A 13958-nucleotide genomic window follows, 5' to 3' on the forward strand; every position below is an offset into this window, starting at 1 on the left:
AAACAAGTTAGCTTTACCGAGACCTTAACCCTCAACTACACGAGGACATCAAACATCAAAGGAAAAAGTTTATATAGAGCTAAGGCTCTAATTAATCAAATTAGAGCCCATCACAAAAATTTCACTAGAAGATGTTGATTTGATGTCCAAATATCATCTAATTGATCATCTCGATATCAAGATGCATGGGCATGAAAAAAATATTGATTTCAAGTTTTGAATATAATGCATCTTGTAATGCATTTTTGAAAGGTCAATTTTCAATATTTTCAAGTTTTCATAGATCTACTCGATCTACACTATTTTTGAAGCTTTAAATTTTATAATTATAGATGAAAATATATTTAAAGCAATCACAAAGATTTCCAGCATCGAAACTACATTCCTCAACATTATTTGAAAGTACACTTTACTTTGATTGTTTAAAGCCTCAGCTCTATATAAACCGCAACCAACATTAAAGCCCATAAAATTTAATCTTAATAAGAAATGGGGATCATACTCAAATAGTGAGTACAAGCTCTTGATTGAAACCCACATTGTTTTCACATAAGGTACAAATTGTATACTATACATGTAGAAATAAAATTACAACATTCGACATCATCTTAGTTAACATTCTAGATCATTTTAGTTAGATTTAACTCATCAAAGATAGGACTACGATGTCTTTTCTTTTGTTTGGGTAGACAATATAAGAACTTTTTGGGATGGGAACATTGGGGTAAAGTTTGAGCAAGGAGTTGACCCCTTCTTTGGTGAAACTATAAAAATTGCTCCAAAAAATCTCACAGCTTGGAGGCGGCGGCGGCCGCGGTGGCGGTGGCGAGGCTTATGAGATCTTTCCTGAGCGTCTTGCCCGATGCGTTTTTCGGAATCGCGCTCACGAAAGCCACTCTCCGGATCTTCTTGTAAGGAGCCACCTGCAAATTAACATCATCATCAAACAGAATTGGTAATATGTAAGAATCAAACAAAACCAGTTATGGGGTCGTGTCCTCTTTTTCTACCTGTGCTGCCACGAACTCCATGAGGGTCGCTTCTGATAAGGAGCTCCCAGCTTTTCTAACCACAAATGCCATTGGAATTTGCCCTGCTTCCTTGTCAGGAAACCTGCTCCATGTGAACAAAACCAGTCACAACCCCCTGTTTTAATGGTGGAAAGAGGAAATTCAGATTCAGAGAAATATGAAAGAGAGAGAGGACTCACGGCACGACTGCAGCATCTTCTATATTAGGATGGGTAAGTAGCAGAGCTTCAAGCTCTGCAGGTGCGACCTGATAACCTTTGTATTTGATGAGCTCCTTCAACCTATCCACCACAAAAAGAAACCCATCCTCATCAAAGTAGCACAAATCCCCTGTTTTCAGCCATCCCTCTGCATCCAAGGCCCCAGCAGTCGCCTCTGCATTACTGAAATAGCCTGAAATCCAAAATCAAGGTTCAGGGAGCCCTTCAAGAGATCAATAGTTTTTTAACTTTTCTTGCTTCGTGCAATTTGTTGGGGTTTTAATTGGCAAACCTTTCATGATTGAAGGGCCTCTGAGCCATAGGTCCCCTCTCTGGTTCGGCAGAAGGGCCTCGCCTGTGTCTGGGTCCACAACTTTGGCCTCCATGTTCGGCGAAAGCAACCCAGCCGTGCCATATCGTCTGCTCTCCTCAGGCGTATCAGCCGATGCCCCGATCCCTGAGGTCTCTGTCAGTCCATAGCCCTGCATAATTGCCACCTTCGGAAACCTCGCCGTGAAAGCCTCTGTTGCCTCTTTGCTCAGCGGTGCACCTCCACACACCACTGTCTTTACGGACCCCAGGTCGAACCCCTTCGCCATCTCGGTGGCACCCAAGGCCATCAGTATAGGTGGCACCACCGGCAAGTGAGTCACTCTGTATCTCTGGACCGCCCTCAACATCTCCCCGATCTCGAACTTCGAGAGCACAACAATGGTCGAGCCAGTGGACAGCAACCCCGTTGCAAAAGCGCAAAGGCCATAGATATGAAACATAGGCACCGTGCACAAGAAGGTGAGCAGATCGCCTGAGCTAAACCTCCTCTGGACAACTGAAATCATGGCAATGATGTTGCGGTGGGTCGTGGCCACTCCCTTGCTCGCGCCCGTCGTTCCCGACGAGAAGAGCAGCGTTGCCGTGTCCTCCTGCCTTATCCTCACAACAGGCCGCTTCTCCGGATCGCTGCGCATCAAATCATCCAGCGAACACACACAAGATTGAGCCTTAGTGTCGCTCCCGATGAGCACAACAGGGAGTTTGGTGAGGCCAAGCTTCGCGACGAGAGCTGGTGTGGTGACGGCGAGCTTGGCTTTGGAGTCGGCGGCTTGCTTGTGGATCTCGCGAGGGGTGTTGAGGGGGTTGGTGGTGGTGATAATCGCCCCAATTGACATGATCGCCAAGCATATGATGGGGAAGTAAATGGAATTCGGAGAGAGGAGGAGGACCACATCGCCTTGCTTGATGCCGAGATCCGAGAGGCCGGCCGCAACTGAATTCACAGCGCCCCAGAGGTCAGGGTAGGTGAGAGCTTGGGCGGTGGCTGCGTCGATGAGGGCGATGCGGCCGCGGTGGTGGTGGGAGGAGATGTAGGTGAAGACGTCTAAGAAGCCATCGGAAGGGTGGGGAATCGGTTTTCTCTTGCTGTAGAAGACTCGGTTCGATCTGCAGAAACCGCTTCTTGGATCAACTGAGAAGTCTTGCCCTGCCATCGCTCCCTTCTTCCTCTTCTTCTTCCTCTCTCTGACCCTGCTTTACCATTGATCTTCGCATGTGCATTATTTATTTATGTGACCAGAATGACAGGTTTTGGCGAATAGATTTTTATTCCACAGAGCCCACGTTCTAAATAAGGCCTGAAAGGGTAGACAAAAGAGGGACCAAGAAAGTACTGCAGGACCATGTGGAACAGGTGAAACGGGGTGCAGGCAGCACACGAATTTATACATTTGCACCTCGTCAAGTCAAGCACACTTTCAAATTTTGACATAATATGCTATTATAATATACAATTGTTATTGAATTTTTTTTTGGATGGCATGAGAATTAATTTTTATCTTCAATTATGAAATTTTAAGAGAAAATTAGGTAAATTTTTATTTTAATTTTTGTTATTACCAAAATACTGAATACGCTTCGTTATTACTTATGTGTCTATTTTTTGAACTTCATAACAACTTTTTTTAAAAAAGACGAAGCTACCCATTTTCAGTTTTCAAACACCGAAATCTAGCCAGTTTCGGTTTTTAAAAAATTGAAAATTTTAAATTTCGGTTTTTGAAAAATTGAAAATTTTAAAATTTCGGTTTTTTAAAAACCGAAAACTTTAAAATTTCGGTTTTTCAAAACCGAAATTTTATGAACTTTCACGCCTGTTGTGACGGAGAAAGCGAAGTGAGGATTTAAATACACACATCAAAGTAGCAAATTTGTGTGAAGTTTGTAGAGAGAATGTTGGAAATATAGCCTATCAGGGCCTTTTATCTGGGAATTTATTTTTCAATAATGCTACATAGCCATATTGTATAGTATATGTGAAATCCCATGTGGTTGATATGAGGCAATGCCATATAGTAGGATCCATTTTTGGAGCTTTTATAGGATGTTGCGGCGGAGGAAAAGCCTAGTGATCTGTTTGGATTCTTTGTAAGAATTGTTTTTCTATATTTTAGATGCACAAAATTATTTAATTTCTAAATATCTTGTATCAAATTGTAAGAATGCTTGGATGACATCCTATTATGTGAGTCATTAGTGCAATAATAACAGGTTTAGCTCATTACATAGGATTAATAGTTTGGTGACAACTTGTTAATCCTAATTAGCTGCACTTAAGAGAATTACGGCAAGAGTTATACTTAGATCTTAACTCGTATAGACCATAAATATGAGAGTTACAAACTTAATAGTTCTCTATAAAAAGAGATTAACCTCTCAAGATAGAGAATAATAGAAAAGAGGTGAATACGATTCATCAAATAAGACTCTTAAGGTTGCCTATCACCAGATGGCTTGGTCTATAGGATTTGGTATGAACCCTTGGGTCCCTCGTGTGATTTAAAGACAGATCCGATTAAGTTTTTGTTCAATTTCATTTTATTTATTTCATTGTTTTTTTTTTTATTGGGGCTAACAATTCTATCAGAGCCAAGTTTGGCTAAATCGGCTTTAAAATGCAACTTGCCGGATCTTTTTTTTTTTTTACCTATATCATGAAGATCGATATACATAAGTTTTTCCTCTTCTTTTTTTTCTGCAAAAAAATAAAAATAAAAATTGTTGTTACTTTTGAGGTATTTTTACCACTTCCAAAATGATTTACTTATAATATCCAAAACAAGTTATGATAGTCCACTTTATTATTCAATTATCCTGCATAAAGGCATTTCTATCCATTTTAAAAGTGGTGCTTTATACTTGTAAACCACCCAAAAAAAGAAAAAACCTCCATCACAAGTGAAAGGGATACATCCCTCCGTCCTTCTTCTCTCTATAAACCTTCGGTGCAGAGGAGAGATTTTTTATCCGAAATTATTTGAAAAATCTTGAATGATCTTCGCCATTCAAGAGGGAGAGAGTAGGGGGAATATAGAGGAGAGTGTGAGGTTAGATTTTTTTTCCCTACGGAAGATTGTTTTTTTTCTGCAACGGGCGACTGTTACTTGACGGTTGTTTTTTTTTTTGTTGCCAAAATTGATTGTGATGGGCTGCAAATTCAACGGCTATGTAATGGGTATGTGCTTCATTCCCTTCTTATTTTGATTGCTATGAAGTACTATAAACATAGCTTGTAAACCCTAATGTATGATCAATAATCAGTTTTTCAATTCATTTATTTCCCCTTTATGAGATATTGTGTATTCTTCTCTCCTGCTTATATATTAGTTTTTTTTTTTGCTGTTTATTATCCTGAGATCGTCTATTTTTTTATCATCATTTTTCTATATTTCTTCTTTTCTAATTCTAGAGAGACACAATTATCTATTGGAACCCCATATAATGCTATTTGTTTGCAATATGGGCATTGTCTTATGAGAAGGGTTAGAAGAATTATTGTTTGAGTTGGATTCACATCGAGGCTTCTTCAATTCATCGGTTATTGCAATTTTTCTCCTTGAGCTCTTTTCTTGATAGTCCATACTATCGCCCAGTGAGATTGCAACTATAAACTAGATTTTAATTTTATTTGGTCTGTATTTTTTTTTATTATTCATGGATTTAAAGCATTATTGAAGATAGAATGGCTCAATGGGCCGAATTATAATACATGGAAAAGAAGATTAACTTTGATCATAGAGCATGAAATTTTAGATCATATAATATCAACAGTAGTTCCTACTGAACCCACTGATGCTAGCAATAGGGCCGAAAGATCAGCTTATGCTAATTGGGAAAAAGAAAATAAGAAGTGTAGGAATATAATTTTGAGAAATATGGATGATGAATTATTATTGAGCTTTAATAAATTTAAAAATGCTAAAGATATTTATGATGAATTGGAGATACAATTTGGGGTGACTTCAATGAGTAATTTACGAGTTTTGATTCAAGAGTACTATTTTTTTAAGATGAAGGAAAATGACCATGTGTTGAACATGTTAGGAAAATGATTTTGCTGGGTATACGCTTTAAATGATCAACAACAAGTTGTAACTCTACTGAATAGTTTGCCTAATTCTTGGGAATTATTGTGACTACTTTATCTTTAAACTGCAAGGATCTTCTACTTTATCTTTAAACTGCAAGAATCTTCTACTTTATCTTTAAACTACAAGAATCTTACGCTTCAAAATTTTGCTGTTGAATTGAAATCTGAAGGGATCGTAGATCTTCAAGGAAGGTTGATGCACTTCGCACTGCCCAAACTCATAACCCTCGAAATGAAGAATCCTTTAACAAAAGAAAACATTATCAAACTTGGAACAATAATCAAACGGCATAATGTTGAATATAAAAACAAGAAGCCTATGATCAATGGACCCAAGGGAACATATTTCATTTGTGGGGAGATGAGATACTTTAAATCCCAATACTCAAACATGGGGGCACCCACAACACTCAACCAAGGTTGTGACTACTTGTGTGTAGTAGTTGATTGTTTGATAGCTAATGTGTCTATTGATGATTGGTGGGTGGACTTTGGGGTCACTAAGCACATATCCAGGTCTGGAGAGGGCCTTGTGGAACTTAAAGAGCTTAAAGCTGCGAACATGTCATCTCTATGGGCAATAATTCTAAGTCTGATACTTTGGGCATTGGCACATATAAATTAGCATTCCAAATGAGAATTTATTACTCTTTTCTAACACTCTTTATGCTCATTCAATGCGTTGTAACTTGCTTTCGATCAGGAGGCTTGATGCTAAGGTATATAAACTTCGTTTCAGGGATGAGAAAGTTTCAATTGGGATTAATAGGAAAATAATTATATGGGGGAAAGCTCGAAGAGATATGTATTTGCTTGATAAAATAAATGAAATTTCATCTTCTTCTGCTTATTTGAATGTGTGTGATGATGAAATTTCATTTTTGTGGCATATGCGTTTGGGTCTTATTAGATAAAAGAATTAAAATCCTTAAAACGGATCGAGGAGGGGAATATTGTTCTAATTTGTTTGATATTTTTATAAAGAAAATGAGATAATAAATCATAAGACTATGCCCTACACACCCTAACAAAATGGTGTTGCCGAAAGGTGTAACCAAACTCTTATGGAAATGGTGCGATCAATGATGAGTCATACCAACTTATCCTCAATTTTTTAGGGTAAAACATTGCATACTGCTTTATATATTTTAAACCGAGTTCCCTCAAAATCTGTAGAGAAAACACCTTATGAGTTTTGGACTATAGACGTAAACCACAATTGGAATATTTAAAAATTTGGGGTTGTGACGCTCATGTACTTATCTCGAGCCATGACAGATCTAAGTTGCAGCCTAAAACTAGAAAATAATCATTCATAGGGTACTCTAATACTTCTAAGGGTTATAGGTTTTATGGCCATGAGACCAAATCATTGATTGAATCTAGAGATGCACATTTCTTAGAAGAACATATGAAAATAGACAAACTTTCTCGTATAGATATACATGAATTAGACAAAAACAAACAAGCAAATGAAAACATAGAAAATTATAAACCTAATATAGAAAACCGTGATAACTACATAGATAATGGGAATGATACATTTGAACTTACTAATGTAGATGACAGTGAACCTAGGAGAAGTTTTAGGAACAAAAGTGCACCATATCATTTAGAACCATATCAGAGTTTTATTTGCATGGATACTTTAGACTAATACTATAACTTTGCTTGTCAAGATATTCCTGAATCTTTCAATTATAAAGAAACTAGTAATTCTGATGAATTTTTGGAATAGCGCTATAAATGAAGAAATGGATTCTATAACTAAAAACCATGTATGGGAGTTGGTAGATTTATCTAGTTGGAGAAAACCTATAGGTTGCAAATGGATATTAAAAAGAAAACTCAAAACTGATGGTAGTATAGATAAATATGAAGCATGACTTGTTGCTAAAAAGTATAACCAAAGGGAAGGTATAGATTTTGTTGATACTTTTTCTCCAACAGTAAGATTTTCTTCTTTTAGAATTTTGATGTCTATTGTGGCTAACCTTGATTTAGAATTGTTTTAAATGGATGTTAAAACTGCATTTCTCAATAGAAATTTAAATGAAGAGATATACATGCTACATTCTGAAGGATCTATTGTTGAAGGTTAATGAAATAAAGTGTGTAAACTAATGGTATTTAAAATTTCATGATGCAATTATGAAACTTGATTTTGTTTCTAATGAAAGCGAACATTGTATATATATTAAGATTAGTGGGAGTATGATAACGATATTGTCTTTATATATAGATGATATTTTGATTGCTGAAAATGACATAGATAAATTAATGAAACAAAATCATGGTTGAAATATAATTTTGAAATAAAAGATATGGGGCTTGCATCATATGTTTTAGGAATTGAAATTACATGAGATGTATCAAAAAGGATGCTCAGCTTATCTCAAGAGTATTATTTAAAATCTGCTCTTAAAAAGTTTAAAATGGATTTACGCATGCCGATCTCTATCTCTGTTGATAAAGCAGTTAAATTATCCATTGATTTATTTCCTACTAATGATAATGATGATATGAGAAATATTCCATATGCTCAAGCAATTGGGTGCATTAATTATGTTGTGTCAAGTACAAGGCCAAATCTAAGTTTTGTTGTTGGACTTGTTAACAGGTATCAAATAAACCCCAGAATGATACACTGTCAAGCCATAAAAAAGATATTAAGATATATCTATGGATTAAAGAAATACAAGTTGCACTATCAATGTTCTTCCCCTATGCCTCAGGGTTACTTTGATGCAGATAGGTGTAGTGACTCCACTTCGGGTTTCATTTTCACAGTTGATGGACATGTTGTATCATGGTGCAATAAAAAACAAGATTATGTTGCTTTATCAACCATAGAAGCAGAATATGTGGCTTGCAGTTTAAGATTACAGGAGGCTCTTTGCTTGAGAAATTTTCTCACGGATTTAAAGTTGGAATGCATTAAAAATAGGCCTATAAACGTGTTATGTGATAATCAAGCAGTCATTGCCATTGTCAAGGATTCAAAAATAAACTTTAAATCCAAGCACATTCATAAGAGGTACCAATATATTCGAGATGTAATAGAATATGGAGATATAACAGTTGATTATATACCTTCAAATAAGATAATTGCAGATCCATTGACTAAGGCTTTGAGCCGGGAAATATTCAAGAAACATATAGCAGCTGTAGGAATGAGATAAGTCTAAATGGAAACCCAATAATGGTGCATAAAACCACATTGGTGGGTATATAGAAATCCCATGTGGAAAACATGAGACAATGCCATGTACAAGATGTCAAAGAGCCTTAAGGCTGAGTATATGGAAATCCCATATAGAAAGCAAGAGGCAATGCCGTGTACAAAAAGTTAAAGGGCCTTCAGGCCAAGTGGGAGATGTTGGAAATATGGCCTATAAGACCCTTTTATCCCAGGAATTTATCTTTCAATAATGGTGGATAAGCGATATTGTATCGTATATGTAAATCCCATGTAGTTGACATGAGGCAATGCCATATACTAGGATCCATTTTTTGAGCTTTTATAGGATTTTGCTCTAAGGGAAAAACCCAGTGTCACCGGAAGAAAAACCCGGGGATGTGTTTGGATTCTTTGTAAGAATTTTTTTTCTATATTATAGATGTATAAAATTATTTAATTTCTAAATATCTTTTATCAAAATGTAGAAATGCTTGGATGACATCTTATTATGTAAGTCATTAGTGGACTAATGACAAGTTTAGCTCATTACATAGGATTAACAGTTTGGTGACAACTTGTTAATCCTAATTAGCTGCACTAAAATGAAATTAGGGCAGAAGTTATACTTGGGTCTTAACTCCTATAGATCATGAATATGAGAGTTACGAACTTAATGATTCTCTATAAAAAGTGGTTAACCCCTCAAGATAGAGAATGATAGAAAAGAGGTCAATGATATTCATCAAAGATGACTCTTAAGGTTGCCTGTTACCGGATGGCTTGGTCTTATAGGATTTGGTATGAAACGTTAGGTCCCTCTGGTCGGATGCCTTGATCTCACCACCCGTATCTAGATGATCGAGTGACACATGTCTCGGGTTCAAAAGACTCGAGACTTGAGACCGCTATCTCGGGAACCTTGTTCACAGAACAAGAGCAGGTGCTCAACTGGTGAGAGAGGAATTTTAATCGTGAGGTGGGGACCAACCTCACCTGGGTCCGTGACTTACTCAGACTGACTCACGCGGGTGCCCTCTTAGATCACGACGAAAGGCCTCCCAACTACTTCATCTAGTTCGGAATCGCCTCCCTTGACCTGCAGTCTCATTGTTTTTTGCAAAGCACTAACATGGTTACTTGCAAGACAAGTGGGTCGAGAGACCCACCCTTGTCTTGGGGCGAACATACACAAATGTGCACGTTTATATAGAAAAGATAAGAAGTTAGGATAAGAAAAAATAAGATCTATATAAGGAGGAGAAAAGACAAGAGGACTTAATAAAGAAATGAGACTAGCATGATATCTGGGCTTGTACAGTGATCGACTCGGAGTGGTAGCAAGACGGGCACGGTAACTCAGACCGGCACAATGACAATACTACTCGAAACCAAGGCCGATATGACCGTCCTAATCTGGTGTGGCAGCAAGATGGACACGATGCTCTGGACCAGCACGACCGCAATACTGCTCGATAGCCAGATCGCTATAACAGTGTTAGACTGAGTCTTTCCTTAAGTCAAGTGAGAACGGAAGAAGAAATAAGAAGAGAAGAGAGCGGAGAGAAGACGTGATACGAAGGAATAAGAAGGTCCCGACGACATTAGGCATCGCCGCCCACAGCTAGGGAGCAACAATGTCGTGGCCCTTGGACGGTGCTGGACAATGCTGCTCGTGGCGGAGGAAAGCAGTGAACTGCAGGCGGCGTTGGCCATCGCCGTCGGTGACACGAGAAGGCAGCAACGACCCTTTGCGGGCGGCGATAGGTATCGCTGTCTGCGATAAGCACAAAGCGTGGAAGAGAGGCCCGCGAGCAATGGTAAGCATTGCCGTCTGCGATAGACGTGAAGCACGGTTGAGACCCTCGCGGGTAGCGATAAGCATCGATATCTGCGATAGGCACGGGGCACCGAAGACATGTCTATGGATGAAAATAACTATTACCGTCTGCCTTTGTGCAGGACGCCGAAGACACTCTTGCGGACGGCGGTGAGCAGTGCCATCCACGACTCGTGAGACAAAAATAGTTCACGGTCGGCAATGCATCACCACGTGTGATACCAATCCTAGAACCGAAACCGAAGCCCGGCCTGTTGCTTGAATACGGCCCGACTCATTGTGTGCTCCTTCAGACCGTGTCATGCGTAGCAACGACTAACGTCGTGCATGAACTATGTTGAGGGAAAGAGAAAAACGAAGAGAGATGCAAGAAAGAGGCATGCACGACAGTGCCACTGCTGTGCATGACCTCTGGGAAAAACTCAGCAGAGAAGAAGAATGCAACACGGCTTCTCTCTTTTATTCCGCATGGGGACCCATGGTGCCGAAAAATGTCTTCAAACACCCTCGTGTGAATTAAGGACAGATCCGAGTAAGTTGTTTGTCGATTTCATTTTATTTATTTATTATTTTTATTTTCATTAGGACTAACAAAGAAAGCCTGAATTGCTGCCCAGAGATGCAAGACATTGTAAAAGAGAGGAAACCACACTAGAAAGAGATAACCCATCACCAATTATTGATACAGAGATGGAATATGTTATATACTCAGTACGAACTCCCTAACCGGTTAGAGATATGGAGAGAGATTACCCAAATCATTAGGTAAAAATAGAACCAATATTAAGTCCCATGATGGAACCAATACCAAGTCCAATGGCAGTTTTCGTGAACTACTCTGAAACCAACAAATAAAGAAATTTGATTTTTGAAAAACCGAAATTTAAAACTTTTCGGTTCTTGAAAAATCAAAATTTTAAAATTTTTCGGTTTTTCAAAAACCAAAATTGGTCTGATTTCGATTTTTGAGAAACCAAAAATGGGTAGTTTCTTTTTTTTAAAAAAAAAGTTGTTATGAAGTCCAAAAAACGAACATATGAGTAATAACGGAAAGTATTCGGTATTTTGATAATAACGGAAACTAAAACGAATATTTACGTAATTTTTCCAAATTTTAAACTCTAAAAATGTTTTAAATCTTGAAAATAGACTATTCAAACAAGGAAAAAGTTTATATAAGGTTGCAACCTTAAAATGTAGAACTATAGATGCACCTTAAAAATCCATCAAAAAAAGTTATTTTCATGTTGAAAACCTTCTAATTGATCATCTCGACATCGAGATGTAAGAATATGAAAAAAAAAAAGTCTCAGAAATAATGCATCTTGCACCACATTATCTAGACCCGTCCATTTTCAAGATTTTCATTATTTACAGATCTACTTGATTTTAACCATTTTTGGAGTTTAAAATTTTATAATTAGATATGAAAATAGATTTTGAAATAATCCTAAGAACTTTTTACGCCAAGATTACATGTTATGTTAAAATTTGGAGGTGTGCCTTAATTGGATTGTTTAAGGTTGCAATCTTATAGAAAACCACACCTGTCAAACAATATGTTACAGCGTGTACTATTTTTGGGGCTTAAGATTATTATTTTTCCTATATCTATATATGTCAAGATCAATTAGATGATTTTCTAACATCAAAATAGCCATTTTTTATGTGCACCCTAATTCTACATTATAAGGTGTCAACCTTATATAAAGTTTTATGAAATATTGACAGGTAGATATGCCAAGCGTTTAAAGCAGGTTAATCACAATCGTGTTGAACAGGCCATCCAATCAGTCTCGGACTTTAAATAAGTTTATTGGCCAGTTTGATTCAAGGTAAAAAATGGTTTTGTCAAAAATAATGTTTGACCGATGATTTTTGCTCGTCAAACCAATTGGTTTTAACTAGTTCGAAGTTGGAAATTTTTTTAATATATTTTATATATTCAAACTGTTATATCTAGTTTCCTTTCCTTTTTGTAAAATGTAGTCAAACGTGGTGGCCTAGATCAAATTCCTTGGCAATTTGGTTACCGATTCAATATTGACAATACCAAGTAAAACAACCGAAATTCACATGGATAGGAATAGAAAAAACTTGATCGGTTGGATCGGACACAATAAATTGAAAGACCAATTAAATAAGGCAATGATCATGTCGATTTTCAATACACGCGTGGAACTTCTAGACCGTTGATTCCAAGTTACAAAAAAAAATAAAATAAATAACACTCGTAAGTATTAACTTTGGTGAGATTTAAAAAGTTTTTAGCTACAACACTTATTTAATTTTTTGCCCGTTTCTCCCTCCCTTATTCAACCCCCTGTTGTCTCCCTACAACCTAAAGCTCTTCTCTCCCTCTCTACTCTCCCTCTCTACTCTCTCTCTCTCTCTCTCTCGAAATTAGAGAGTGCATGACTATCTCTAGAACTTGACGTAATTTCGTTGTTAGTTTTTAAACAATACCTTTGCCTCTCTTTCGGACATCGAATATTAAAATGAGAGGATGTGGGTTATTTATTCCAGGGGTTTGTTGTGCGGCCATGGCTATGCTACGGTTGTTGCCCTACCTATCGAGCGTGAACTCCGTGTTTCCTCGGACACATGCATTCTTTTTTTATTTATTTGATTTATTTTATTGAATCTTGTGATATCTTTTGGTTTATATATATATATATATATATTTATGTTCTCTTAAAATAGAAATTAAATATAAAAAAATAGAAAAAGACTTGGAAAAATCTGAAATAATAACAAAAATCAATAACCTAAGAACCCAGATAGAAACAGAAATATACAGTGACCTTCCAAATGCATTCTGGGAAAGAAAGAAATCTATAGTAAGATTACCTTATGAAAGAGGATTTGAAGAAACTAAAATTCCTACAAAGGCTAGACCTGTACAAATGAATACAACCTTATTAGAATTTTGTAAAAAAAAAATTGTTGACTTACAACGAAAAAACCAAGTGCATCCATCTCCTTGGAACTGTGCTGCTTTTTATGTAAATAAAAATGCTGAAAAAGAAAGAGGAGTACCAAGGTTAGTAATAAATTATAAACCTTTAAATAAAGTTTTACAATAGATTAGATATCCAATACCTAATAAAAAAGACTTATTGGACAGACTTACCACTGCCACAATCTTTTCTAAATTCGATTTAAAATCAGGATATTGGCAAATACAAATCAAGGAAGAAGACAAATATAAAATTGCATTCAATGTTCCATTTGGACAATATGAATGGAATGTAATGCCATTTGGACTAAAAAATGCTCCATCAGA

At 37.0% G+C, this 13958-nt stretch overlaps 1 protein-coding gene across 1 annotated transcript; it reads right to left on the minus strand.

Moving 5' to 3' along the window:
* Window positions 1-496: 496 nt before the first annotated feature.
* Window positions 497-2762, minus strand: LOC105421799 (beta-phenylalanine coenzyme A ligase-like). The gene is made up of 4 exons (XM_011630668.3): window positions 1524-2762; window positions 1211-1424; window positions 1011-1113; window positions 497-923 (listed from the first exon to the last, which is right to left on the minus strand). The coding sequence occupies exons 1-4, from the start codon at window positions 2716-2718 to the stop codon at window positions 789-791; spliced, it is 1647 nt and encodes a 548-aa protein (XP_011628970.1). The 5' UTR covers window positions 2719-2762; the 3' UTR covers window positions 497-788.
* Window positions 2763-13958: the final 11196 nt, after the last annotated feature.

This window comes from Amborella trichopoda, chromosome 9, assembly GCF_054954075.1.
Source record: "Amborella trichopoda isolate Santa Cruz 75 chromosome 9, AtrichopodaSantaCruz75HAP2 v2.0, whole genome shotgun sequence".
In the NCBI taxonomy this organism is placed as follows: Eukaryota; Viridiplantae; Streptophyta; class Magnoliopsida; order Amborellales; family Amborellaceae; genus Amborella; species Amborella trichopoda.

What these genes read in the sequence shown, in the direction of transcription:
- LOC105421799 (XM_011630668.3), bottom strand. Translation starts at nt 2,718, where the DNA reads ATGGCAGGGCAAGACTTCTCAGTTGATCCAAGAAGCGGTTTCTGCAGA. An exon ending in AGGCCCTTCAATCATGAAAG is followed by an intron (nt 1,425 to 1,523) that starts GTTTGCCAATTA and finishes TTTGGATTTCAG; the next exon opens with GCTATTTCAGTAATGCAGAG. An exon ending in TGGAGTTCGTGGCAGCACAG is followed by an intron (nt 924 to 1,010) that starts GTAGAAAAAGAG and finishes GTTAATTTGCAG; the next exon opens with GTGGCTCCTTACAAGAAGAT.